This window comes from Phyllostomus discolor, chromosome 13, assembly GCF_004126475.2.
Source record: "Phyllostomus discolor isolate MPI-MPIP mPhyDis1 chromosome 13, mPhyDis1.pri.v3, whole genome shotgun sequence".
Lineage (NCBI taxonomy): Eukaryota > Metazoa > Chordata > Mammalia > Chiroptera > Phyllostomidae > Phyllostomus > Phyllostomus discolor.
This window is the reverse complement of record NC_040915.2, coordinates 35,045,455-35,072,431: the sequence shown is the minus strand read 5'-3', so window position 1 is coordinate 35,072,431 and position 26,977 is coordinate 35,045,455. Positions and strand designations below refer to the sequence as shown.

Below are 26,977 nucleotides of genomic sequence, written 5' to 3'. Positions count from 1 at the left end.
GGAGAGAGACCTCCTGCAACTTTACCTAATCCAGCATGTCCCAGATTTATTTGGTGATAGACTACCTTACCATTCATGAATGTCTTAAGGAACAATTTGGGAAACGCTGCTGGAAGAGACAGATACTCTATGAAAATTCCTACCAAGAATCGACGGTCTAGTTACCTTCTTCAAGTTACTACTTTACCAGACAATGTCACTACCTGGGCTCTTAATTCCACCACTGGTGCCCACAGAAGTCTGTTGGATTATTAAATGGGAGGCCCCCACTTGGTAACTTTCAGGTTAAACTGGCCCATGTATGTTTCGCTTTGGTTCAGACAACGTTTGCTTGCCCAGTGTTTTAAAATATTAGCATCTGCTGTCAATATTTAAATATTTCAATTTCACACAAAACATCTGGTTCTCCTGGCAAGGCTGAGAATAAGGCCAAAAATTAGAGGGTGACTTTCTGATGTCCTCCAGTTTGCCATAGTCCTTAAGGTTAAAAAAATAAATAAAACCAAACAAACAAAAAAACCTTAGGCAGCTACGATGTGTAGGAAGTTGGAGAAGCACTAGCCTATTACAGACACCCCGGGTTTGGGGCCCCCAACGCCGGGGCTTGAAGCCCCGCTCCGGCGTACCGTTCGCTGCCCTGGAGAGAGTCCCCCGGCCAGTCCAGCTCGTTCCCTCGTCTCCACGGCGCGGAAGGTGACACCCCGCAGGCCGCTTTGAGGGTGAAGGGACATAAGCACCATGTGTTCATAGGGCACGCCCGATAAGTGTCCCTTTCTCTGAAAGCAGCTGGCTACATTCCACTTTATTTTTTAAGCACCAGCAGCGTATCTGCTTTATCCCAAAGCATAACTGTACAAGAAACCCTGGTTTTAAGCCACTACAAACAAGACGATCCCGGTTAAAAGATGGAAGGCAGAAGTTCTGCGGCACCAGCCAGAAACCTCAGTGTCCTGTGAAACCCAGTTTAAAAACCACCACCTTAGAGCCCTGACTTCGAGAGGATACACGTTCTAAAAATGGGCCATTTTTGTGAACGAGTCTGTGCTGCCTCTCCGGGCGATGACGCATCCAAACAAGCACGCCATACGCCATTCACACGCAGTTCAAATCTGGAACACCTTTTCCAGGGGATGGCGGCGTTAGGGTTCCCCAGCACTACCCCTACAAGCCTAGAGATTAAACTGATGACTTTTCCTTCTCTCTCTTTTTTCAGTCTTGCCTGGCTTCTGTTTTAGATTCCACAAAGATGGGGTTCACAGTCTCGAAGCCCTAGGTAACCAAAGAGCTCCAAGAATGATTACACCGCACGCTAGAACCGGATTTCAGAAACACTAACAACTGGAACGATGGGCACCAAGCCACGTGAGCAGATCACTCCATCTGAATGCGGGGGCTGCCGGGCACATCAGAGACGCAGAGGCAGGCAGGGTTGAGAAAGAGCGAGAGAGAGGGGGTTGAGGAAGGGGAGGAAGCAGAGGAGGGTGGCCACCTACTGATTGGGGGTCCAGGGGAGGGGCGGGGACCGAGGGGGAGGGAAGATACACTCAGGGCCTGGTGGCGGGCTTGGCTCTGGGCGGAAGCTAGCTCAGCAGCGGCGGTTCCGGGCTCCCCCATGAAGTGGGGTGCACCGCTGACTGTCAACAGAATCTGAAGAACAGCCGAAGCAAAACAAATCCCAGAAATGTAAGGATTTCCTGAGAGATAACCCAATCAAGAGTATGAACAGAATTTGTACAAGTAAATCTGTAACAACCTTAGATGAAGATCACAGGCACTTTTTAATGAAATAATAAGTGGGTTTACTTACTAACTGAGACAGTAGCGGTGGAAGCGAATGGTACAAATTGAAGAAAAGATCCAACGTTTCTGGTTCCAGGAAAACTGGAAAAGAGGTTATTTTCTAATACCATTACTTTCAATTCTGTGATCTTAACGAAGTAAGACTTTATCCCGCAAACCAAGCACTCCAAGACCTCTTCATGCGGCCACCCTTTCCAGTTAGGCTCAGTGCCCTTTAAGTCCTAGTTATTTTCTTTTGAAAGATGAAATGGTACAGAGATAGAAATTAACTAGCTAAGATGTTCCTTATTTCTATGTAGCACTACAGTTCTCACTGGGAGAGTCATCTTTATATTTTTAATTGTATTTAAGTATAGACATCTAAAAATTCAGCGTCAAAAGGTAACTAAAAAGCGTGTAATAAAAAACAGCAGTACCCCACCCCAATTCAAAACCTTTCAACTCTTACCTATATTTACATACATATTTCCAAATGGCATACTATATACTATTCCTTTGTTTTACTTTTGACATTAATTCACCCCACCACTCTCTCCACAATCCATCCTTTTCTAAGAGTCCATCCACTATTATACCAATTTAAGATTAAATCAATTCTAAGTGTTTCTATTTCTTATGACTATGTAAATAATGCTAACAGCTGAAGCGAGGACTGTATCACATTTCTAACGCTCTCTGGGTTTAATCACACCATCTTTTCCGCACTTACGGTGTACGTCAACCTGTCACCAATTCTTCACAAATGCTCTCACAGCTTTGCAAAATGTTCATGCCACTTTCCATATGATCAATAACATCCAACAACTATCATGTTCATTTTCTCACTCCTTCCTCCCAGAGCCTTCACCCTGGACTGGGTATTCCTACATTTGTTACATAATTCCTCCTTTTTATGACTATACATTGTCATCTCGGTTTGAGGCTCCCTATCCCAAAACCCGTATCTTCCACTTTCTCGGTTTGTATAGCAAGCAGCTTCCTGATAACAAGTACATACAGGATAAATTTTGGGAGAATTTACACATCTGATAATGTCTTTATTCTATCTCATACTTGACACTTTCAATCTAGGTTGACAATAAGTTTCCCTCAAAAGTCTGAGGATATTACACTGTCTTCTAGCTTCCAGGGTTGCTGTTGAGAAGGTTAATAGCATTCCAGATCCCAATCCTTTGTAGGTGACCTATTTTTTTTTCTTTCTCATAGGTTTTAGGATCTTCTCTTTATCCTTATTATTCTGAAATGTTTATAAAGCTTGGTGTATTTTTTTTCCATTCATTTTGTTGGGTACTTGATGGGACCTTTCAATCTGAAAATTTGTCTCTCAGTGATATGAACATTTCGTTGGTATTATTTGTTTGCAAATTTCCTTATGTTTTTTCCTACCCTCTTCCTCAAACTCCTACTAGTCAGATGCCAAACCTCCTAATTTCATGCCCTAAACATTCTTGTATTTTCATCTCCTATGGAATCTCTCCTTGTTGTTTTGTTCTGCATTCTGGGATATTTCCTTAACTTCATCTGCCAACTCTTTCACTGAATGTTTTATTTTGGCAACCATCTTTTATATTTGGAATAGTCTTTGAACGTTCCTCTTAAAAACAGTATCCTATTTTTGTTCCATGATGCGTTGCCTCTTTATCTCTCTGGAGATAATAATTATACTTTTTAAACGTTTACTTCTACTCTTCCCTTTGTCTCTGTTTCCACTAACTCTCCCTCATTTTTAAAAAAACGTTTTGAGATGATCACAGAGTCACGTGCAGTATCGAGAAACAGCAGAGAGGCGCTCCGGGTGCCCTGACCCGGTTTCCCCAGTGTGAGCTGCTGGGAAATGGCAACACCGTATCACAGTCAGGAGAGGGCACGGCAACAGTCCACTAGTCCGATTCCGAGTTCCCAGCTTTACACGTACTTGTGTGTGCGTTGATTTGGTCCGTGCAGTTTTTATTAGAACGTTGGTTCATGTATTCATAACCATAGTCAAAGTGTGAAACCCCTTTTAATTGTTTGTTTTAGTCTCTAATTTCCATATTAGTTTTCGCAATATCTAGGGTGTTTCTCCAATACATCTGAGACGCCTGAGTGTGAAACCTCTCTGGTTTAGATCCGGACGGAAGAGGAGACCTGGTCATGAAAAGCGAGGGGGGAGTGCAGAGAGGGGAGAGGGAGGGAAAAGGCAGGGCACCTGGCTGCACAGGTGGTGCACAGGGTCCTGGAGTTTGCACAGAACTTTGCTCCCGGCCCTGTCAGCCCACTCTGTCTTATCCTTGATCACTTCAGTCTGACCCCAGGAACACCCCACTGCCGTCAGCTTTCTGGGGTGCGTGACAGCCCATCAACTTGCTTTTCTTGGTATCCTTCTTTGCAAGGAAGTAAGTTGCAATTCTGTTTGCTTAGTCAGTTGCTCTTTTCCTTCTCTTTTTAACTTTGAAAAACACGTTGATATCTGTTGCCAAGTGTTGTATCCTCCCTCTCCCACTGTTTACAGAGCTCATTTCCCCCCTCAAACCTGTTTTCCCCCTAAGTCCACAGTCAGTCTTCTCCTTTTCCCAAAAGCAAATGCGGAGTTACTCTGATGTGAACTGGAGACTGGACTTGGCAGCTACCCTGGGTTACAAATCCCTTGACCTCTCAGACTGTCTAGTAAAAACTGCAGATAGCTGCATGCAGACAAGTATATTGCTCAATTCTGCGCATAAAGCTGATCATCCCTCACGCTAAACTTCTTTCTTACTTGTTCTCCAGGTTGTTGGAATCTGCACAGTGCAAAGGTCATCTGCGGATTCATCCGCTGAACTGCCAATGAAGTCAAAGTTTAGGCAGTTGAGGACCAGTTTCAGGACTTGCATGACCAGGTTCTGTTGATCTTGATCTTGAAGATTTAAGGGTTTGGCCAACACCTGGAAAAAAGTTCAAAAGCAAATGAAACTTTATAAAACATGTCAATCAACACATGTTCACTAATTAAAATAATTTTTCAATGCCAAATTAAAATGAACAAAAAAGAGTTTGCAAAGTTATGTTATTGTGTATATTAGAAAAAAAACTATAAAATCACTCTCAAAAATCTACAATAGGCTATTTTCATACTTAGTTTTGTAAAATGGGAATAAAGAATGTTACTCCTAACTGTAAAATGCAGGTCACCGTCAATAGTTTTAAGAGCTAATTTAGAATACTTTATACAGCACAAATGTATACATGTATGGGATTCATTCAAAGATTTCTCAGAACAAGCTGAAATATAATATTCTTCAAGAAAAAGCGGGGGAACTTCATGCATAAATGACCCCTATTCCACTAACAAAGGTTCTCAGAGCTGCTGGGGTGTGGGAGGACCCTCGCAAGCTTCTGGAGAACAATCCTGACCTCCCTCCTCCCCCCGCCCCACAAAGGTCCATTCTGCCATGGCCAGAATGTGTTGTATCTCCTAGAGACACTTCCTGAAATATTTGTGGAGGAAATGATGTAAAATTTGGGATTCTGCTTTCCTGTTCGCCCCCAGCACACACAAATGTCCACTCTGCTATGATCGGAAAAGGTTAGATCTCCTGGAGATACTTCCTGAAATATTTGTGGAGGAAATGAGATGAAGTGTGGGATTCTGCTTCAAGAGTAGCACAACCAGGAATAAACTTGTCAGGTTAGGGGCAGAGATGAAACAAGACTGCTCATGAGCTGTTACTACAATGATCAATGGATCCAAGGAAGTTCACTATACTATTGCATCTTCTTCCCTACATGTGAAAATTGTCCATACTAAAGGAAAATGTTTAAAATAATAGGCTCTTTCAGCCTGGCCTCGTGTGGGGGTTATCATGTTACTACAGAACTGAATGAAGCAGAAAACAGTGAGCAGTGGAGCACACTTCGGGAAATGCTGCACTGCGCCAATGTACAAGCGTGGGCAGCATGGCGGAGGCCCCATACCACAAGACAACACAAAGAATTATAAACAGTCCTATCCCTAATGACCAATCAGGCACAGAGTAGCAAATGAGGCAGCAGTGTTGCCCTAAGAAATTATTAAAGTCAACTATCTTGGCTCAACTATGAATAAACACTGATAACTGATTAATTAGAAAAACCTACTGTCATTTCACTGCTCATCTACACCTGGTTAAAACATGGGCAGGGCATGAAAGAAACTAAGTCCCAATTAGCTTCTGCAATAAACAATCTACAGCAGGAAGACACCGAGAGTATTATCCAAAGGCAAATTTCTCAATTCTCTTTGGATTTTACTTTATTATTATATTCCTAGCGAGTGAAAGTCAATTTCTGGAACTGCAGATTTGTGTAGATCTGTAAGATATGTTAGATGAGATCTCCCGCATTCTGCCTTTTGAACAGCTGCAGACAGGCCTAAGATATAAAATATTGTCTAAGTTATAAAATACCTTAGGATTGTCCACAGCCCTTCAAAAGGCAGAATGCTGGGAGGGAGACACACTTGAAATTCTCTGAAACCTGAAGTTTCCTAGACACCGTCACTAAGACGCTGCGTCGCCAGGTAACTCACCTCCTTCAGCAGCGCGCACGCCAGCACGAGAATGTCCTTGAGGGAAGTGTCTCGGAATGAGGTAGCTGTTTTCCTGTGTTTCGCTGAAGGTCTCGAATAATCAACCTAAAAAGATCAAGGTGAATTCATTTAGCCAGGCTTACCAAATAGCAAAACAAAATTCACCACGTAGGAAGAACATGGAAATGATGACGAAGGAACCATCAAGTACGGCGCTGAAAGAACTTGCACAGATCTACCGGGATTCAGCGGCTGGCTTAGGGTACTCAAACGTGTGAGGGGGAGCCACGTTTAGCGCCCAAGCTTCTGGGCTGTTTTGTTTTAATTCAGCACTCTTTCTACCAACCATGCTGATGGATCCCAAAATTAGGTACCCGAATTGTTTGAACTTTCAGAGGCAGTATAAACACATACTATAAAATAACAGACAGATACTATCAACTCCTGAACTACGCACATTAAGCAAGTAATGTTCTCCGTTCCTCAAACTCCACCTTAAAATGATAAATATCTAAGACAATCTAATCCTCAAATTCTAACTTTCTATAAATTGGCAAACTGAATCGGTTATATAAAATGTCCTCTACGTAAAAGTGGTATTGCTACATATACCAGATATGTCACTGGTTTTACATACCCTTGGTACTCTAAAAAGAAACCAAAGCAGAAATGATAATTAATCAGCAATTTGATTTATTATATAAGCAACAGCATATTCCCTGTGAATATTTAATTAATGATAAATAATCTTAAGAAAAAATTTACTAAGAACCTCTAACATATATATGGTCAAAACTGTATTATTAATACCATTAATGTTCCCACTTATCAGTAGGAAACAGCAAACAACACTGGAGTCTGAAACCTAAACAATTATTGACACCACAGACCAAGTGATTACAGAAAGGAGTTACTGGAACCTCCATCTGATGAGCAAGATCTGAATTAATATTCCCAGCATTCCTCCCTTCTTTCAAATCAAACTTCAGTCTGAATCCTACCGTACTTCCCTTAATATATATAAAAAAATTCTCCTTCAGACAAATTAATGGTAGTTGACAGTCTTACAGCAGCAATTCTGAAACGTTCTTCACGCATTATCTCAGCGAACCCCGCAAACTAACCCATCAGGCATCTGTTCTCCTTTCTCGCCTACGGGAACACTGGGGCACAGGACACACCGCCTCGGACCAGCCTCTGTTACCAGCGCAGCTGCGATGCACGGAAGGGCCCCGGGGTCCCTGACTCGCACCCGCTGGGCTGCGGGCCGGCAGCTGCCCCTGGAGGGGCGCACGGCAGATGCCATGCTCACTTTAAAGACAGCGGTGTGTGCGTGCAGAGCCACGGGGAAGTGCACGCTGGGCAGTAAGTACAGAGCAGAAGAAACACAAGTCCAGGCCTTACACTTTCAGAATCATTGTGGAGGCCTCCATGCTTACTGGTACACGGAGACACCCGATTTTCTGAGAAGAGAAACTGGGGTCCCTCTTCCACTGCACACCCACATGCCTCTACCATGTAGGCAAAGTGTATTTAACTTCTTGAGGATTATACATTGAATACACTCCAGGAATAGCAGACTTTGCTTCTAAAAGAGCTGGATGACATCTATTACTCTGAACTTTTAAGAAACTTAGATCTTTTCCTTAAAAGATACATCCTGATATTGACACCACGTGAATTTACCTGGCTCACCCTTGACATCTACAGTATCTGATTTTCACTATGCACTGCAGCTCTCCGACTGTCTGGCCCAGAAGTACTTAAGAAACTCTGGCTGAAATGATCGATGCCATAGAATCAGGCCGAGTGGCCATCTGTCCAGAAGCCGTATTATTTTTTCACCACACAAAGCCAAGGTCAGCCTGAGACGTTGAAGCTTTTCTCAAAAGGCACTTGGTTCTACGCAAGATAAGCCCGGAACATCTTGTACCAGAAAGTCAGAAAATATTCAAAGAACGGTAAGTAAATGTCAAATGGACACACAGAAGCTAGCTTGAAAGGGTTCCTGCTGGCCAACTCCGGGAAGAAATGAACATCAAAATACGTCAGTAACGAATTATAAGCTATTAAATAAAGTAGGAAACCAGGAGTCCCTGCTGATGTAAACACATGAATAAATGGAAACTTTGATAAGGAATGAGGTGTTTTCAGAGTTTTAAAGTACCTCCCAGTAGAACACTTATTACGTACAAAGGGGAGAGAGTAAATGCACAGTGGGAGAAGCCCAGCAGAGACCGTCTGGATCAAGTGCCTGCGGTGGGCATCGTCAGTAATGTGGCAAATCACCCACGTGCTCCTCATCGGACACAAGACCGCAGCCATCACTTCCGGGGTATTCCCAACAAACACGCAACCCTGAATCCACGAGTGGAGAAACATCAGACAACCCTGCAGGGAGGGCCCCTGTACAAAACCACCAGCCTTCACAAGTATTAAGGTCACGTGAATCAAGTGAAGGGAAGATTGAGGAACCTTTCTAGATGGATGGAGACTAATAAAACGTCCAATAAATGAGACGCATGATTCTAAACTTGTTTCCTCCCTGGGACAAACGACGAAACCTAAATGCAGTGTGAGAATAACAATAAGATGTCATTTAATTTTCTCATTTTCACGTGTAGGAGAATGTCCTTGTGTGTAAGAAATACACTAAAAGTATTCTGGGACCACGTCAGCAACTTAGTAGCAAATGGTGTAGAGAAAACTTCTTTGTATTAGATTCCCAAGTTTTCTGTAAGTTTATGAAAGTTAGTTTAAAGAAAAAACAGCTTTGTTGCTCTCTGGGTCATACTTCTATTAGAACTCCAAACTACCCAGTATTGTCTTAGTAACAATCTACACACAGAAACCCTCACTACCAGGGCAGTCTGTATTCCTACTCTGTTCTGAAGTAGGAAATGAAAAAAAATTCTCGTTTTTAAGATTAGCAAAAAGCTTATGGTGGTGTATGCTGAATAATGACACGTGGGGTTTTTGTACTGTTCTCTTCACTTTTATGGGATAAAATATTCATACTAAAATTATTTAAAATTATATATATATATATATTAAAGAAAGCTACAGCTCTTCAGACATATCTACAGAGTCTAACAGGTTTAGCCAAACTCCTCGTCACAATGTCCCATAATATCGTAATGCCGACACAGTCACTCTGTTTGAGGAAATATCACTACTGGTCCTGGAGATACACACATAGATGTTGGCATAAGGCAAGAAATCTTTACATATGCCAGGGAAGAAACTGGCTGTGGTGTATTAAGAGATCACTTTAATTTTAGAAATCCTTCAAATCCAGAAGTATTTTCTAATTCTTGACTGAACCCAAGTAGAAAATAGTTATTTCGGAGGATTTTTTTTTTTACACACTGAAACTATATTGTCTCTCCAAAGGGAGTTTGGCGAGCGGGCCTGGCAAGCTCCCGCCATGTACGCACGTGTGTGTACGTAAATAGGTGCATGTCTATATATGTGGATACATCCACACACACAAACACAGACCATTCAAGATGACAATCAATTTGTATACAAGAACCCACGTTTCCCTTCACTGTAGCATTCCCCACAGAGCCCCGCTTCTGCCTCTGCTCTGCTGAGAGCCGCACAACAGACGAGAGCGAACAGGGGCAGGTGACGGCACTCAGCTGCGGAGCTCACAAAGGCACCGTCGGGGGGAAGCGCGGCTTCTGAAAACCCCCCTTGTGCAGGGTTAAAACCCCTGCTAGCAAGTGGCCAAGTGCCAGCGCCTGTTCTTTGATAAGTCCTGCTGTGTACCATTTATTGAGTATCAATTTACCAAGCCGCCTCTCTTCTATTTGTAAGCAAATAAAGGGTTGTTTCTCTACTGCACATAATTTCTTTTTTATGGTTAGGATATTACTATATATGCAGAACATAAAAGGATAACTCTCCAACTGCCATGGAGCAAGGACCGTGTCTAATTCCCTATTCTTTGCAGTACTTTCTACTTTTGGTATTATTTTCCATGACAATGGAAGTATTCCAACACTTATTATCCCACCAAAGATTAGGGAAAAAGACACCTGAGTATTCAGAGTTGTATGCCACACAGTGAAGATTTTATACCAAAGAAACAGCATTACATAGCAAACGTCTTCTCACCGTTAGACAGAAAGGCTTACCAGGTTCATTTCTTGAGTCAGTTCTGAAAGGATTATCACTCCTATTACGCAGTGTTCCACGGTGCCCTTGGAGAAAATAACCAAGTTCAGACTAACTGGAGATGCGATTGGTTCTTAATGTGTAAACCAGGTAATATTTACAAGTAATTAAATACGGAAACATAGCATTCTCTTAACCATATATCTATTAAAATATGTAGAACAAGCACAATGAGGTCCACAAATACGAAGAATTTCAAGTTCATTTTTTGAGGAATAAATTAGTGCACAGAGGTGATTGGGATAGCAGCTCACGAATCTCGGAACTGCGTGACCCTCTCCAACATGTTCTCAGCACCCAGAACTTACCATAAACTAAACCTGAAAATGTAGGAGTCTGGTTTCATACTTTTCATAAGACCCTCGGTAAGAACGAACAAAAAACACTTTTTAGGTCTATAAATCTGCGTGGAGGCCACTGAGATGCACGCATTCAGTGAACAGTTGGCGCGTGCATGCCCGAGCTGCGTGTCTGCAAGGAGGGTGTCCGCAGTGCCGCGAGCCCCGGGGTAAACACGTGCCCTCAGTACGGTGTACAGCTGCACAGCCTCTGTAATGTTGTAATGTAATCGATTTCCAGTCGGATCTCAAAAACTTCTTCAGGTCGAAATTCAGGTTTTATGTGCACATGACTAATAAGTTACCCCACTGCAAACTCAGACAGCATGTCTGAAATAGATGTAGCACCTGATTATAGTGGAATCGTAAAAATACACTACCAGATGACACACTTTTCAAGTTTTAATTTTACAGTTGGCCATTCCCTATCACCGAATTCCACTAACGATGGGTCACTAAGTATAACTAGGTTCAAACCATCTCATAATAAAACTATAAACAAAAGGAGTGTGCCATAATTTTTGCATTTTAATTCTTTAAGACAACCTGAACTGCCTGAACCGAGTGACGGACTTCCTGTGCCTGAGGCCTCTGTCCTCTGGGGGCACCAGGCGGAAAGTCCTCCTGGGTGGTGCCCTGCCCTGCCTGGCCCGCCGGTCCCTGCATCCGCCGGTGGTCTACAAACCCAATTCCTGTCTGAGAATGGTTGGGGGGGTGGTCCACGAGAGGACGGAAAACTTTGTGCAGAAGATAGAAGATCTACGTCACTACGTACACTGGTTAGTTCAGCTGGCACTTTCTCAGAGCAAGTCTTTCTGGGGGAAATCGGGACCACGTTGACTTGCATCGTGACACAAACCCCTTATTTGCTGTGGGCAGCGATGCAAGTAGCATTGCAATCGTGGTGAAGGACCAGAGAGGGCGCTACTGTGTCGGCCGAAACTGCAAGCACAAGTCCGCCGTGAGAAACTCACCAGTCTCTGCACAAACCACCTCTGCCTGCCCCAGGGCAAACCTGCTCAGGGCGGACAACACTTATTCACGTGGTTTTAGATGATCAAATATAGTAAGTCCTCCGCAGGTGCTGCCCCTTTAAGTGAAACGACTTACAGAGAAACCAATTCTACTATAACACTCATTGACATGAACAGAGCTAAGCTGCTGGGCATCTCCTCAACACTGAAACGGCACTACTCGAGGGCCTGCGTACTCGTGGGCCATGGTTCGAACACCACGAATGAAAGGGCAGCAGCCCGTCCAGCATGTCATTTCTGAGGTGTCTGGCACCGCACTGCATGACGGAGTTACATCTCACACAGGGATCAAATTTTACAGTTGCTGTGTAAGAAATAAGATCTCAGAAAGTCCAGACTGCTCCTGATTGCTAATAAACCCATACTGACCCACCTCTCAATTGTCCCAAACTGCCAATTTTTTGAGAATTGTTAACAGATCACTGCTTCTTCAGCACAGCACTAGCTAAAGTACCTTTCTCGCAAGTAGGGTTAAAGTTTGGATAGAAAACACGTTCTCTTTAAAGCTCTAAATCATGCTGAGCAGAGCAGGGGGGCATCACAAGAGGTACACGGGGGCAGGGAATCACAGACTGGGTTTCCCAACACTTGCACTTAGGCTGAAAACATTCTTGAGAAACTAATCTAGTCAATGCGGTTCAGTGTAAAGTTAAATATATTGGTGTGTAGATATATATTTACGTATCTTAAGTTAGAAAACTTGTTGAAATGCTAGCTTTATGCATTACCGAGTCACTGTGCAACCTTATGCAAATCACTTCACTTTTCCACGCCTGTTTTCTCATTTACAAAATAACGTCTACTTCAAAGAGATGTAATGAGCAATACGCGAAAACATTATGTACATGTTTTGTATACATGAAATACAGGTATACATATGCTAGAAATGACAGAACATATACTTCTGCAACTACAAAACATTACAATTCATCCTTCTGCTCTGCATGTTATATAATGGCAAGGTCCTTATTTGTTGGCAATAAAAAAATAAAGGACTCAGAGGCCAAGTAATAAATCATAATCATATAGCACTGGTGGCCACAAAACAAACCACACAACTTTAACACAAGCAGTTTTTTGAACCTAAGAATGACGTTCAAATACTGTTACAATGCCTTTTTACCTGAAGAAACTTCTTCACGTCAGCAATGATCTCTCTGAAGACCAACTGGTCTTTCTGAACCTCAAACCAGCCCAGTTTGGTGATTTTGGCGATGACCTGGGTCAGGGCTTGGATGACAAAGGCAGGCAGCTTGGGCCGTGATGCCACGTAATTAAGAATGTAGTTTCCTGTAAGAAAACATTCGGTGGTCACTTGGACTTTCCAGAAACAAAATACGAATCACGTGAAGAAAATCAGGTGGTAAATACACATTCTTGGACACAAAGTTATTCCCTTTCTTTGAGACATATACTTACTCAGTCAATTCTACTGTAAGACTGATTTTGAAAAAGCAAATTTGTTCCAGTTCAATTGCTACGTGAGAGAATAGCTGGAGTATAATGAAAATGTCACTTTTGTTTTTGCATGGTTTCTGATAGGAAAAATGCTGAGTGAATACAGAATCGCCCCCCACCCCAGGCCGAGTGAACTGAGCCGTACACACCCCTCCTCAAAGAAAACACGCCGACGGCAAACAAGCACGAGAAAGGTGTTCCACACCCCACGTCTCCGGGGAGCTGCGAACCAGAACAGCTGCGAGACACTCACCGCCATGAGCCCTGTTACCACGGCCAAAGTGCAGAACACAGAAAACAGCAAATGGTGGCGAGGACGTGGAACAACAGTGACTCTCCCTCACCGCTGGTGAGAACACAGAACACTACGGCCACGCGGAAGACGCAATCTGGTGATTCCTTCCCAAGCTAGACATTTTCTTACCATACCACCCAGCAACCCCTCTCCTGGGGGCTTACCCACGGAGAAGGCTTATGCGCACAGGCAAACCTGCTTTACTGCCATTTCGTTCACAATTGCCAACGCTCAGAGGCGATCAAGCTGTTCTTCCGGCGGTGAGTGCAGAAACGGCTGCACCGGACTGGGCACATCCCCCAGTGCTTAAAAAAGGAAAAAAGAGCTACCGGGCCACGAAGGCGTGAAGGAACCTGCAGCGCACACTGCTAAGTGAAAGCAGCCCATCTGAAAGGGCCATCCACTGTATGACTCCACCTGCAGGACGTTCCGGAAGAATGGCAGAAACAGTAAAAAGATCAGCGGTTGCCGGGGGTTAGGAGTTGGAGGGGGGGAGAGATGAATGAGCAGAACACAGGATTTTCAGGGCCGGGAAACGATGCTATGTAATATGATAACGAGGATGTATGTCCTCACACGTTTACCCAGACCCACAGAGAGCACTGAACCCTAATGTAAGCTACGGACTCTGGGGAACAATGTTGTGTCGGGGGAGGTTCATGACCTGCGACCCGCACACCACTCCGCTGAAGGATGCTGACAGCAGGGGAGGCGATACCCATGTGGGGGCAAGGGGAATACCGGAACTCTGTACTTCTTGCTCAGTTTTGCCGTGAACCTAAAACTGCTCTAAAAAATAAAGTCTACTTAAAATGTGTGTGTGTGTATAGATGTCAAACAAAAACAATGTTTAATGACTTAGGTTTATAATGTTTAAACCTTTATTTTTAAAATTGTGACTTTCTCTTTTGCACCCCTAAGCACAGGAGTCTACGAGGGCACGGGTACATCCTCCTTGGGGTTTGCCATGGCGTCTGTGACTCCCAGCACTTAGAGAAATACCAGTCAAATACATGAGGCAAATGCCATGTTGTTGTGTGCTCCATTCAAAAACTGATCTTAAAGACCCACCACCCCTATTTTAATGTTTCTGATACACAAATATGAATCATGAGAACCCTGAGACCAGAAAGCAGAAATGAATTAACAATATTTCTAATACGAAAAAAAGATTTTTAAAAATCCCATACCTCAATTATTAGAGCTTTGTCCATATAAAAAGTAAATGCACACAGACACACAAACACACTCCTTAAAATATATGACATGAAAAATATGTTGCTACTTTAGTAGCATCAGCTTCCAACTACAAGTGCTACTCACCTGCATACACGATATCTTCCTAAGAAGTAGAAGTCTGCTTCTTGAAATTTTAATTACTTTATTTTATTTTATTTTCCCTATTACCATTTATTCCCCCCACACCCTCTTCCACTTCTACCCAACCCCCTTCAGAAATCTGCTTTTGATTTTACACATGTGTCCCAAATAATCTCCATACAGCAAGCATGCTGAGAAATACTGGAAAACTGACTTTTCCCCTGTCACTCAGTTGTGTATGAGGTTAAGACAAGACTACGAACACGAGGCCCACACGTTTTGTGTGGGTTTGATCACTACTCTATTGCTCCTCAGCTGTGAGATCTCGGACACACCGCAGAGCCTGTCGAATCTGGTTTCCTCGTTTATATCGAACCTGATTTCCTCGTGTATAAGATGAGAGTAACAACAGTGCCAACCTTCGAAGTTCAGCGGCTAAAATAAAATAGTGCAAGACTTCATAAGTAGTGCACAAAAGACAACGCTAGTTGCTATTTATGATCGATTTAAACACATGTGTTTTCAATTACACGTGGTTGTATGACCCTCGTCACCCATGAGCAGACGGGCAAAGGAGACTGGGCCGCTCGTCTTTATAAAACGACAGAGTCAAACACCTGGCGCACCTATAGCGGTTGGGCATATTTAGAAGGAAAACGAACACAACTCGATGAAAGGCATTTTAAACCACTCACGGATGTCTATCCGCTGTTCCACGGGCAGAGGGCTGGCGCGGCTGACAAGCTTGCAGAGACACGTTGCCGCGAGGAGCCGAGCGTAGGGCGTCTGCAAGGACAGGAGCATTCGTCACCGTCACCATCGTCACAAGTGACATTACAGAAATCAAAACTCTACGGTAAGAACTTTTCCTAAGCAATACTGCAAATTTTTCCCATGAAACAAACAGAAAGGGCGGAACATTTGAAACAAAGTATCTCGTCGCAGCAGAAAAGTCTTCACAAACACAGAAAATAAGGCCGCAGCCAAAGGTAAGTTTTCAAGTGGCTCATCTGTGAGCCAAGCAAGGAAAGCCCCTAAATCACCATTATTTTACGGCAGTCGCCAAGGAGATACAAGCAGAGAAAATAGACTTCAGACCACTAGCCTTCCGGCGAGCACACCGCTCAGGGGAAGACATCTGAGCAGCATCAGGAGCAGATTTTGAGCAAGGCCAGTGACCCGAGGTTCTCCTCGGTGCTCGCCGAGGTGACAGAGGCTGCTGACACTGCCCACACTGCCACCGATACTCACCGTTTACTCCAGAAATCAGTGCTGAGTGTGGAGTGACCACAGAATTGACCCCTAAAGAGTCGGTGAGACTACAGGCCAGAATGTTCTTCAAGAAGTTGAGAGCACACTAATTTTGTACAACCTGGAGTCGTACCTGCAAAGATGCGTCACTCGTGGTGGTAAAAACACGTGGAGCGGATAAGGGCTCCCGGACGTAAGAGTCTCAAGCCCGCGGTCAGTCGCTGCACTAACCATCAGCGGACACTCTGCAGGAAATGCCCCAGTCTGCCGGCGTGATGGAGCACAGGCGTTAATGTGGACTTCTGTTCGCTTTCGTGAACTCACCTTCACTTCTGTGGATTCCTACCAGACGCAGAAGCTGAAAACCTTGGCTTTCCCTGCCACCCAGTTAGTTCAGCAGCTTAGCAGTGGTCGAGTCTCGTCACCGTTTTTTATTTTTAACTCAGGGCTGAGACTGAAATTTTCCTGAATGAGAACAACCATTCTAAGCCACTACTGCTGACACTAAATGGCTTTAAGAAATTAGCTTTTGCTGCAAACTTGATGTCTCTTAATGACTTCAACCTCAAGTTGTAAATGGCCTAAAAGGCAACCGGGGCTCAGTACTTACTCGCAAACCTTACACTGCAATAAAAGTCACTTCAGGAACGACGGACATTGTCTGAATCACAAGTATTACCAAGCTGCTTTATATGCTTCCGCAGTGTCGGGAGTTGAAACAAGTAGCTAGATCTCTATTCCTGATACATTTTCTGAGCGCAAAAGACAGCTCCAGCAGCGGTTTCCAGACCTTGGGCTGCCAGTGCAAAAGCCGTTTCCGTGTCTTAAAACCCATTTAACCGAGCAATTGAGGAGCAACCACCTGACCTTCCACGGGAAGTGACTAATCAGCAACGTATTCACATTCTAAAAGGCAAATCTCAAGAGAAGTTTCAGCAGAATTCTATAAATGCCTCCTTAGTGATGAATATGCTTAATCAAAATCACACGCTTGCGGACTGATGTCACTGTTTGCCAGACCCTACCTGTGTGAAAAGGCATTTTCAAAAATGAAATACCTAAAGCCTCATTCCAGATCCGCATTAACATAGGGACGTTTGCAATCAACGCTGATGACAGGAAATACGAACTCTGAACACCAAGTAAGCAAAATGTCACCCCCAAAAGGATAACTCCATTCTTTTCATTAGCAGGCCTATAGGAAGAAAACTGTACTCAATGGTCACATTTCAAGTTTCATCAAGAAAACTTTGGGGAAATGTGTTTTTTCTCTTCCTATAGACATGTTTACAGAAGATCCTTGATGCTGTCCCTTGGCCCGCAGAGTCTGAACTGTCTACAGGCCGGCACTTCACAGAAAAGGTCTGCTGGCCTCTGCTCTGGACCACACGGCCGCTCACGGCACTGCTCACGGAGTCACGTCAGAGGTCTCGCCCCACAGCGACGCCTCCTCAGCTGAACCGTGAGTGGCTTGTAGCTTCAGTGCACAAACATACAGCAAGTAGGCAGTGCAGCACCCGGTTTTACATTTAAGTATCTGCTAGTTGCTGAATAAAAGGCTATGAAACTCTAGAAGGGAAGGAGGCAGGAGGTCTTCAGCATCCCCCCCACCCATCATTCCTTTCTGTTTCAGTCAGTTACAAGTGGCCTCTCCCACCTTAGATTTTTTTTGTTAAAGCTGTCAGTCAACTTTATAAAAATGTAACTTTTGCCCACTGATATGATACATAAAGAGGGGCCAAGCGGAATCAACGAACTATATCAATTCATGCCTATGTCCACCGCAGCCTGCACCCTTCTCCGAGTGTGCTTGCATTCAGGCTTCCCAATCCTTTCTCTGATTCGGCTTTCTGACAGTGAAATAAACTGTAGCAAAAAGACACGTGGTAATACCTATCAGTCATCATTGCTACCTACACAAGGTAATTAAGAATGAATGACATATATCCACTGATCTTTCATGATTAATCACTCATCAGATACTTACTGTTCCTTGTTCTAGTAACAGCTGACACTTGCTGAGACATTCGGGGCTGTCGATAAGTTCCAGGAGTGCCTTCTCAGCCTCTATTCTCTGCCCGAGGTCAGTCCCTATGTAGAGATGGGTACATAATACTTCCAATTCTGCCAAACTCTTGAAAAGAAAAAAAGGGAGTATTTTAGTTGAGTGGAAAAAATTAGATAAATATATTGATCACAGGAAACAGGAAACAGGGATACAGATATTGAGCCTGTGTTCATCAATTCAATACATGCTTACGGAGCTACCTCTGCTTACTAGAGGCCACGGCAGTGAACAAAAAAGGTGTCTCTCCTATCCCCAGGTTATTTAATTAAAAACTGATAGTTCTGTGATGGAAAAGTATGCATATAGAAACAAAAAGAGGCAGATTTGCCAAATCCAAGGAGTCAGGAAAAGCCTGCCTGGAGTAATAACATTTATGCTGACCTGGAAGGGTGAACCAGACAAAAAATACCGGAGCGCAGTCCCGGCAAAGAAACAGCATTTACAGGGGCCCAGAACAGGGCTGCGTCACTCCAAGGCACTAAAAGGTCAGTGTGGCTGGCCAAGGGGCAGCTAGGAGGCCATGCCAGATGACACTAAAGAGTTGGGTGGAAGGAGTCGCAGGCAAGCTACAGATGGTACACCGATATACGGTCTTTCTCAGACTGCAAGAACCTCTACGGTGCCATCTATAAAAAAGAAAAGATCATTGTAAGTGCGTGCTGACGTGGGGCTTCCGCACTGCTGCGGGCAAACTTTCTCACGGTTTTCAGAACTATCACTCGAGCCGTGTGATTACCAGCAGTGTAGTAACGAGTTATCACTTCGGAGGCTCCTACTTTACGGCACAAAGAATAATTTGTTCTGTTGACCAATATCATCTCAACTAAAGATACAGGACGTACAGATACAACCCGAAACAAATTTAAAAATGAGTTCAGCATTCCTCTCAGTTTTAAAGAACTTTTGTTAATGGCGTCCTACGAAAACAAACTACTCCCCTGGAACGTGAATCAGAAGAGAATTATTCTTTGGAAGACGGACGACTGGCACAGATTTCAATGTCAGGTGGGCATATGAAGAAACGCTATTCTGTGTCCTTCCGGCCTGAACTTGTGCGGCAGCCTTGCAGCTGCACCGCTCCGAATGCTCCCTCGAGTGCACGGGGGCGGTTGCCTAGCAGGGATGCTCCAAGATGAGACCCCTCTGCCTCCCCGACCCTTCTCACTTCTCCTCCTCCTTAGCTCCCTCACCTCACTCTCCACCTCCCTATCCGGGTCAGGGCCCAGCATCCCAGGCTTGGGAATTTTTGGCTGGGGTGAAAATAAAAATACAAATGAAAGTCTTCAAGTGGATAAATTAAAATAAAGGAAAAAATAAAATAAAATAAAATAAAATAAAATAAAGGATCTCAAGTGAACCACATTTTAAACACCCCCACCCCACCCCACCCCACCCCACATGGTCCAGCTAGTCTTCAGAGCGCTACTACACACTGTTCATGGCATCAAAATCCACGGAGAAGGCGTGACTCACCGATACACATGAATCCCCCTATTTTCTCCGAGGGTAAGAAATACAAAAATGAAAGGAGCTACCCCTTGCCTTCTCATACTTCATGATCAAGCTCAGAAGTCTTCTTTTACCTGATAAACTTGACAGGCTGGATTTTAGAACTGATAATACCCAGAATAATTCAATAATAAACAGACCTTGCCACGTTCACATAGGTCTGAGAGTCTCTGAAGAAGTCAACTTTGAGTACAAGAACTGGGCCAGAAAGTGACAGGACCTAACTGTTCAAATACAAAAGGCAACAAGGACAAGAGGCTAGTGGCCGTGTCTATCCACCTCACAGGTTTGTTGGAAGATTTAAATGAGGGAAGGATGCATAACTTCTGCAGACGGCGCACACTATAAAGGCCAATTGTTTGTTTATGAGTGTTACAATGAATGGAATTACATCGCCCTAAAAGACGTGTCCAAGTCCCAACCCCTAGAACCTCATTCAGAAATGGGGTCTTTGCAAATCCGTGAAAAAGGACCTCGGGATATGAAGTCATACCGGGTTCAGGGAGGGCCCTGAATCTAATGATTCGTAAGAGAAAGGAGAGGGACATTTCAGAGGCAGAGACACAGGGAAGATGGTCACGTGGAGGAGGACACGGAGACTGGAGAGGTCCCGCTACACGCCAGGGACACCAAAGACGGCCAGCGGCCGGCAGAGGCGGGGAGGAAGGCAGGGACAGCTCCTCCCGTGAGGCCTTCGGAAGGGACCCGCCCCGCCGGCACGTCAGGCTCAGGCTTCTGGCCTCCAGAGCAGCGAGACAATGAATGCTGGTGTTTTAACCCACCCAGCGCGTGGCAATTGGCTACAACAGCCCTGGGAAGCGAGTGCAAATAACGTTAATCAATCCAATGGCACCTAAATAAATCTATCTGGAGAGATTCTGGAAAAGTTCTGGAAACTATTTTGCCTGTTTTCTTATACTGATTTAGAGATCCTCAACACAGAACAAGTCAGGGGTGTATTTATGTTTGAGTCGAAAATGTCACCAATGACCTATTTTTCCCTTACAGTTATTTTCAAATTATTAACATTTGAAAGGCAGCGCAAGATAGAAAGGTTTGAACTTTCTCTTCCAAAAGACTGAAACAAAGGAGAAAAAAATCAAGTTACTCTTTCACTGTAATTATTGCAATTAAGCACATGCCTGGCATACCAAGCCTTTCGGAGGAAAGCACATGCATACACACGGGTCCTCGGTCTGGTGGGGAGGCGCTACGCAAACCTTGGCAACAGTTCAACCCACCCTGAGGTGAGACTGCTGACCGACCGAGCAATCTTCTGATCAGCATTCGACTTTGCAAAGAACCTCTCTATAGAGACTTTATTTTTCACAGCGAACTGATACATTTGCACCTTAGTTTCGCACACGGATGTCAGAGAATATGATTAACGTGAGAAGGCCTCAAAGAAACGACTCCCTTCTCGATCTGTTGACGAATCAGGTTTGAGTTATTAAAGCTTCTACAGGGCTCAGTATCAGCATTGTAAGTCCATTTAAATAACGAATGGGCAGAACAAGTAGAATTGGACATGGCTTAACTCTTACAGAGCAACGATCAAATGCGAACAGACAGCACCCAGCTTCCACAGCCCAGGCGACAACGACACAATCCTGCGTACAGTGTAAATAAAGATCTTCCAAGTCACTCTGGGCTTGTGTCTGGCCTTCGCACTTGATGCACAGTGAGCCCTACAGGACCTGACTTCCTTCTACACAGTCATTCATTCCCACACACATTATCTATCCACTGGTAAGTGCTGCGTAAAAGCAGCTGGACAGCCCTGGCCGGGGTGGCTCAGTTGGCTGGAGCGTCATCCCACAAACCTAAGGCTCGCGGGCTGGATTCCCAGTTAGGGCACATGCCTAGGCTGTGGGTTCCGTCCCCAGTCGGGGACACATGTGAGAGGCAACTGGTAGATTCTTCTCTCTCACACAGTTGTTTCTCTCCCTCTCTCTGCCCCTCCCTTCCCCATCTCTAAAACCAATAAGCATGTCCTCAGGTAAAGATTAAAAAAAGAAAAAGAAGACGCCAAACAAAAAGAATGTGTATCATATGGTTCTGTAGTGCCGGAGAGGAGCTCAGCGTCTGCTGGGGGGGGGAGGCGGAGAGGAGGCATCACATCTGGGGAATGACAGGTACGCACATTATCTTGACGTCACCCGTGGTTTCGCAGGTCTACACAAATGCCAAAGTTCACCCACTTGCAGAGTTTAAATATGTGCAGTTTATTGTGAATTATACTTCAACAAACTAAAAAAATGAAGGCTTTTGTTCTAGGGGGGAAATGTCCCCTAATAATAAAATATATAAATAAACAAACCACGAAAATCCCACCTCTATTCAACTTAAAACTACTTCCAATTATTTCCTTATATCTTTCCCGCCTTCTGGAATTAAGCTTCTTGATTACCACTAATTAAAAAAAAATGCCTTTATTGACTTTTGCATTTCCCACAAACTCTCTGTTTCTTCCTCTCTTTACTACGCTTCCCTGGCTTATTATTCCTGGGCCTCTTGTAACTCTTCTGCAATGAGCTGGATAAGTGTTGTTTTAGGGCTTTATAGTTTACAAAAACATTTCCATCTTTTACTTTTTAAACCAATCCTGAAAAGCAGACTCCTGCAAAGTACGCATTTGTAGCACACCTGCTTTACAGATGTGCTGACGGCGAGAGATCAAATATACAGGTAAGTTGCTCCGGATCAAACATGAGTAGATGGTCAAGTCCGAGCCAAAGACAAGTCTTCAGGCCCCAGGTGCACGCCGTCTCCTCACTGCCACCCTGCCGCCCTCCACTTCAGTCACCGTCAACCTGCAGGTGCCCGTCCTAGTCCGTACTTTCAACTCTGTCACCATCTTGATGTTTGCCTACCAATGTCTTCCTCTCAGGAAGCCAGAAAGATGCTGAAAACAACCCAAAAGTGTCAGAAACTGAATTGGATATATTTCCCACAGATGTCCCCTCTGTCCCTTTATTTTCTTTCGGTGTCTCCAGAGGTCTGGCCCAGATGCTAGATTTGCAATCTTGATGTTACCTTTGGCTCTTCATCCCTCCGTAGCCCCTCCTCCATAATTAAGAGTTTGGTCCTGCTCAAAGAAAAGTCCAGCCTTTGCCCCCAGGTTCTGGGGCATAATCCAGGTCATACCCCATAGGAATGTTTTTGTTCAGAACCCAGTGTAGGGGGGTCCACCCCATAGTCTTAAATTGGGGTCTGGCCACACCAGAAATGCCAACCACCCATTTTAGGGTGGGGACTTTGAATTACATGGTATCCATCTCCCTAAAAGACTGAGATCAATTATACGGGCAATCAATCAATCATGACTACTTGATGAAGTCCCAATAAAACCTCCAAAACTCAAAGCTCGGGTTTCCCTGGTTTGCCATACTCCGTGCATACTGCCCACATATTTGCTCGGGGAGTAACATGTCCTGAGGGCAACGAAAATGTTCCTTTGGAATTCTTTCCTGGTGATAAACTGCAGCCTCGAGAATGACAGCATTCAGTGAATTCTCTGAGTCCTTCTGACAAACTATCAAACCCGAGGGTGGTGCCAGGAAAGCCCCCCAACACACACACACACACACACACACACACAGTTTGTGTCAGAAGTGAGCTCTTGAAGTGTGGCTGGTTTCAGGTATAAACATAGTCTGTTACAAAGCCCTACCAATTCTTTTTAAATAAAGACTCCACACCTCTACATGGTATTCACAGACAACAGAGCAATGAACCAGCATGTTCTGACTGTGGCCTCCAGTGCCCTGGATTCTTAATTGGTTTCCTTGGGAATAAGAGTGGGAGCTTTGGAGTCTGGCACTTACTTACTAAGTAATTTCATGCAAAGTATTTAACCTTTCTAAACCTCATTTTGAAGACAATAAATATTAGTTTGAAATAATATCCGCCTTCCAAAATAACTGTCAAGACTAAGACAGAAACGATGAGAGAGAGCTTACTCCAGCGTCCGGCATGCGGCAGATCACACTGCATGGTAAATACTGCCTTGGTCACTGGCAACGACAGAACACCACGCTGTCCTCTGTCTACCGTTCCTCCAGTTCAAGTCCACACCGCCAGGAAGGTCATTCCTAGGCCCCGTTTTATCATGCTACCACCAAGTCCAAATACAACAGTTCACAATCACATCTAGATCAAATCAGATAGCCTGGCTGGGTATTAACAAGCATGGCTATGGTTCCTGTTTCTGGAACAATCCTGAGAGTACAAAAAAAAACATTGACCAACTAGGTCGCCTATATCATCCACAACGTTCTCTCTCGATTCTCATCAAGGGCCCTCTGATCCGTGCATTACCCTACATCATCCTTGTTCCCAACTCTAACCTTCCTCTCGCCACTCCTCATCATCGATCTGAACCGTCTCCCCTCAGATAACCCAGGTCCATTACTTCCTTTTGGACGGAGCGCCCTAACTCACAGCTCCCTACCCAGAACGCGTGTACCTTAAGTGGGTCGTGGGTGTGCCTCATAGTGATTCCGCTGCCCTCCGTGCATCAGGCTTCTGGCCGTGGGCAACTTATGCCAATGAGCTTCACAATTAGCATGTTTTACGGATGCCATGATGTGAAAAAGATCGTGGAGCACAGCCTTAACCCCACCTTACACAAACCCACTGCTTTACTTGTCACCCCAACAGCAGAATGCCCGACTGTCTGCTGTGTCGGGCTGACAGTAACCTACAGGCATGAAAGAACACACAACTCTGAGTTCCTGGGTCTACTCTAACCCTGCAGCCTTGGGCAAGTCGCAGCTGTTCTGAGACTCCATGTCTTCAGGAGTAATGTGCACACTCTCAAGTTAGTTGTGGGGCTCCCGATCTACAACGAGCATATGAAAATTCAAAATGCTAGGGACTGGTTATCATTATTAATAAATGTTTCTTGAGTTAACTGGACTACAATATGATCCTACAGGCTGAAAAGAATTCAAAGTGAGAAGTTTGGGAGTTTTTTCTGCCCCCCCCAACTACCTGATCTTTTATTTGTCCAATTCTACTTTTAAGCTGCCCACAGCTGCTCCAAAATACATTGCTAGGAAACCAGTATGGGCAGTTCTGGCATTAGCAGCTAACTGTTCCAACCCTCTACCTAAGTATGAAGCAGTCTTCCAGGACTGAGTGATATACTATTATGCATCACCTTTCCAAGTCGGAAAATGTTCCAAACTCCCACCATAGTTTTTAATTTACCCTCACGATTCGAATTGTTAACCTCTGAATGCCTGTTTACAATCCCTAAGTCCTCCCTGTGAGATTCTTCCTGTGAACATTTCCCAGGGAGGCATATTTATAAAGTACTAATAAATCACATTATTTTTGACCTGGAGACCCTTAAAATGGCAATGAGTCAAAAGGCCATGTGTGGGGCTCACCACCTCCTAATCCATCAACACCCTGGAGCTGCCAAGGAATGAGTCAATGTGACGACAGGGAGGCCCAAGGAAGTCCACAAGAGTACGTGACACTTGGACACACTGTCATCGTATCAAGATATTGCCTACCCCTCCCTAGTCGTCTCTCCTGCCATCCACAGCCTCCCCTGCTCCCATCCCTTTTGTGATGCCTCCTCCGCTCCCGCCAGACCCAACTCTCTGCAGTACGCCGTGTTCTTCCACAATTCTTTGCCTTGGCCCCCATGGTCCTTTTGCCTCTCCGCCCTTCCCTTCCTCTTCACCCAGCCAACTCCTCCAGGTCTGTGGAGAACCACTAGCTTGCAAGTTCCCGGACAGTAGATACCATCAAGTTTTGCTACAGCTGTATCTTCAATACTTAGCAAAGTAGGAACTCAATAAAAACGTGGACAGATGGAAGCGGCCAGAAGCTCGAAGCCTCTCCGGTCTGAGGCGCCTCGCAGCTCTGCCTCCCACACTCGGTGGGCTGCCCCCTTCCCCGTGCTCCCAGGGTATCCTCTGATGAATTCGATCACACCATTTTTCACATGTGCTGTAATAATGTTGCATTCAACGAGGGCAGGGATGGGAAAATGATGGCATCCTTCATCCCAGAACTTTGCACAGTGTTTAAGACACAGTGGGAAGCTCTATAAATGTTCGTTGAATAAATAAGTGGATGCACACACCCGAGGAGCCCGAGAAGCCCGAGGATGCCGGAGCCTTCCTCTTCGAACATCCTCAGCATCCCCGCGCTCCCGGCGCACGCCGGGCCGGGGTTTGCGCCTCCGACTCCCTACAGAAACAGCCCCTGCCCGCTCCGGCCAGTTCAAGTCCAACTGCAGCCGCGGCACCTTCGGCGACTCAGGACCCCTCTCGAGCTCCGTCCCAACTGTGTGTTGACTGACGACGGAGCTGCGGCCGGCGGCGCGGCGGGAAGGCTGTCCAGCCGGGCTGGGTCCCCACCTGCCCGGGGGCCGCCGAGGCCGCCCTTCCCGCCGATCCCCAGCGTCCGCACAGCGCCCCACGCAGGGGCGACCTCCGAGGCCGGCCTTTGCCCCCCCACCCCCACCCCGCCCCCCACCCCCCGGCCCAGGCCGCCCTTCCTCCAGCCCGCGGTGTACAGCCCAGCCAGTCGGTGGCCGCGTCCCCGGGACGCCGGTCCGCAGCCCCGCGGCCTCCGCCGCCGCCGCCTTCGGCCCTCAGTCCCCAGATCCCGGAGTCCCGCCGGGTTCCCGCGGCGGCGGAGCGGGGACCCGCGGCGCGGAGCGCACTGACCTGGAAGTGCAGCGCCATCTTCCCGGGAGGCGGTGCCGGCCAGCGGCCCCGAGAGCCCGAGGGGAGGGAGAGGAGGCGGGTGCCGCGAAAGCCCCAGCCGCCCGCGGGGTCCCTGCGCCGCTCGTTCGCTCGCTCTTCGGGTGCCGGACGGCCTCGCGGTTCGAGGCGCTGGACAGGGCGGGGCCTGACGTGAGGGGCGGGGCGATGGATGAGGTAGGAGGGGCGGGGCAAGGGGGCGGGGCCTGGGGATGGGAATCTCAACTGTCCTATGCACTCTTTTCAACCGCTGTAAATTTCGCACCTCTGTCCTTTGACACACCCACCACAGCCCAACTGTCAGCCGTGACCCCGGACTCACATCACCCACAGGTTCCTGGTCCCTAACTCCTGCAGCACAGCTACTGCCCCTGGCGTCTGACCACCACATCTCTACAAGTTCTCCTGTCCCCTAACGCCCTCTTGCAAGAAATCAGCCGTAATTTTTGATTCCTATATGCGAACTTCT

General features: G+C 45.6%; 1 protein-coding gene across 2 annotated transcripts in view; it reads right to left on the bottom strand.

Moving 5' to 3' along the window:
* The window catches only part of RANBP17 (RAN binding protein 17), a 227,750-nt gene extending 201,137 nt beyond the window's left edge, over positions 1–26,613 (bottom strand). For both annotated transcript variants that reach the window (XM_028529018.2, XM_028529019.2), the window contains exons 1-8: positions 26,473–26,613; positions 18,191–18,337; positions 15,648–15,738; positions 13,003–13,169; positions 10,468–10,533; positions 6,326–6,430; positions 4,538–4,703; positions 1,808–1,881 (exon numbers count right to left, since the gene is read on the bottom strand). In XM_028529018.2, the coding sequence (XP_028384819.1) occupies positions 1,808–1,881; positions 4,538–4,703; positions 6,326–6,430; positions 10,468–10,533; positions 13,003–13,169; positions 15,648–15,738; positions 18,191–18,337; positions 26,473–26,490 (834 nt within the window). In that variant the 5' untranslated portion in view covers positions 26,491–26,613. The remainder of the gene's footprint in view (positions 1–1,807; positions 1,882–4,537; positions 4,704–6,325; positions 6,431–10,467; positions 10,534–13,002; positions 13,170–15,647; positions 15,739–18,190; positions 18,338–26,472) is intronic.
* Between the last annotated feature and the right edge of the window lie 364 nt (positions 26,614–26,977).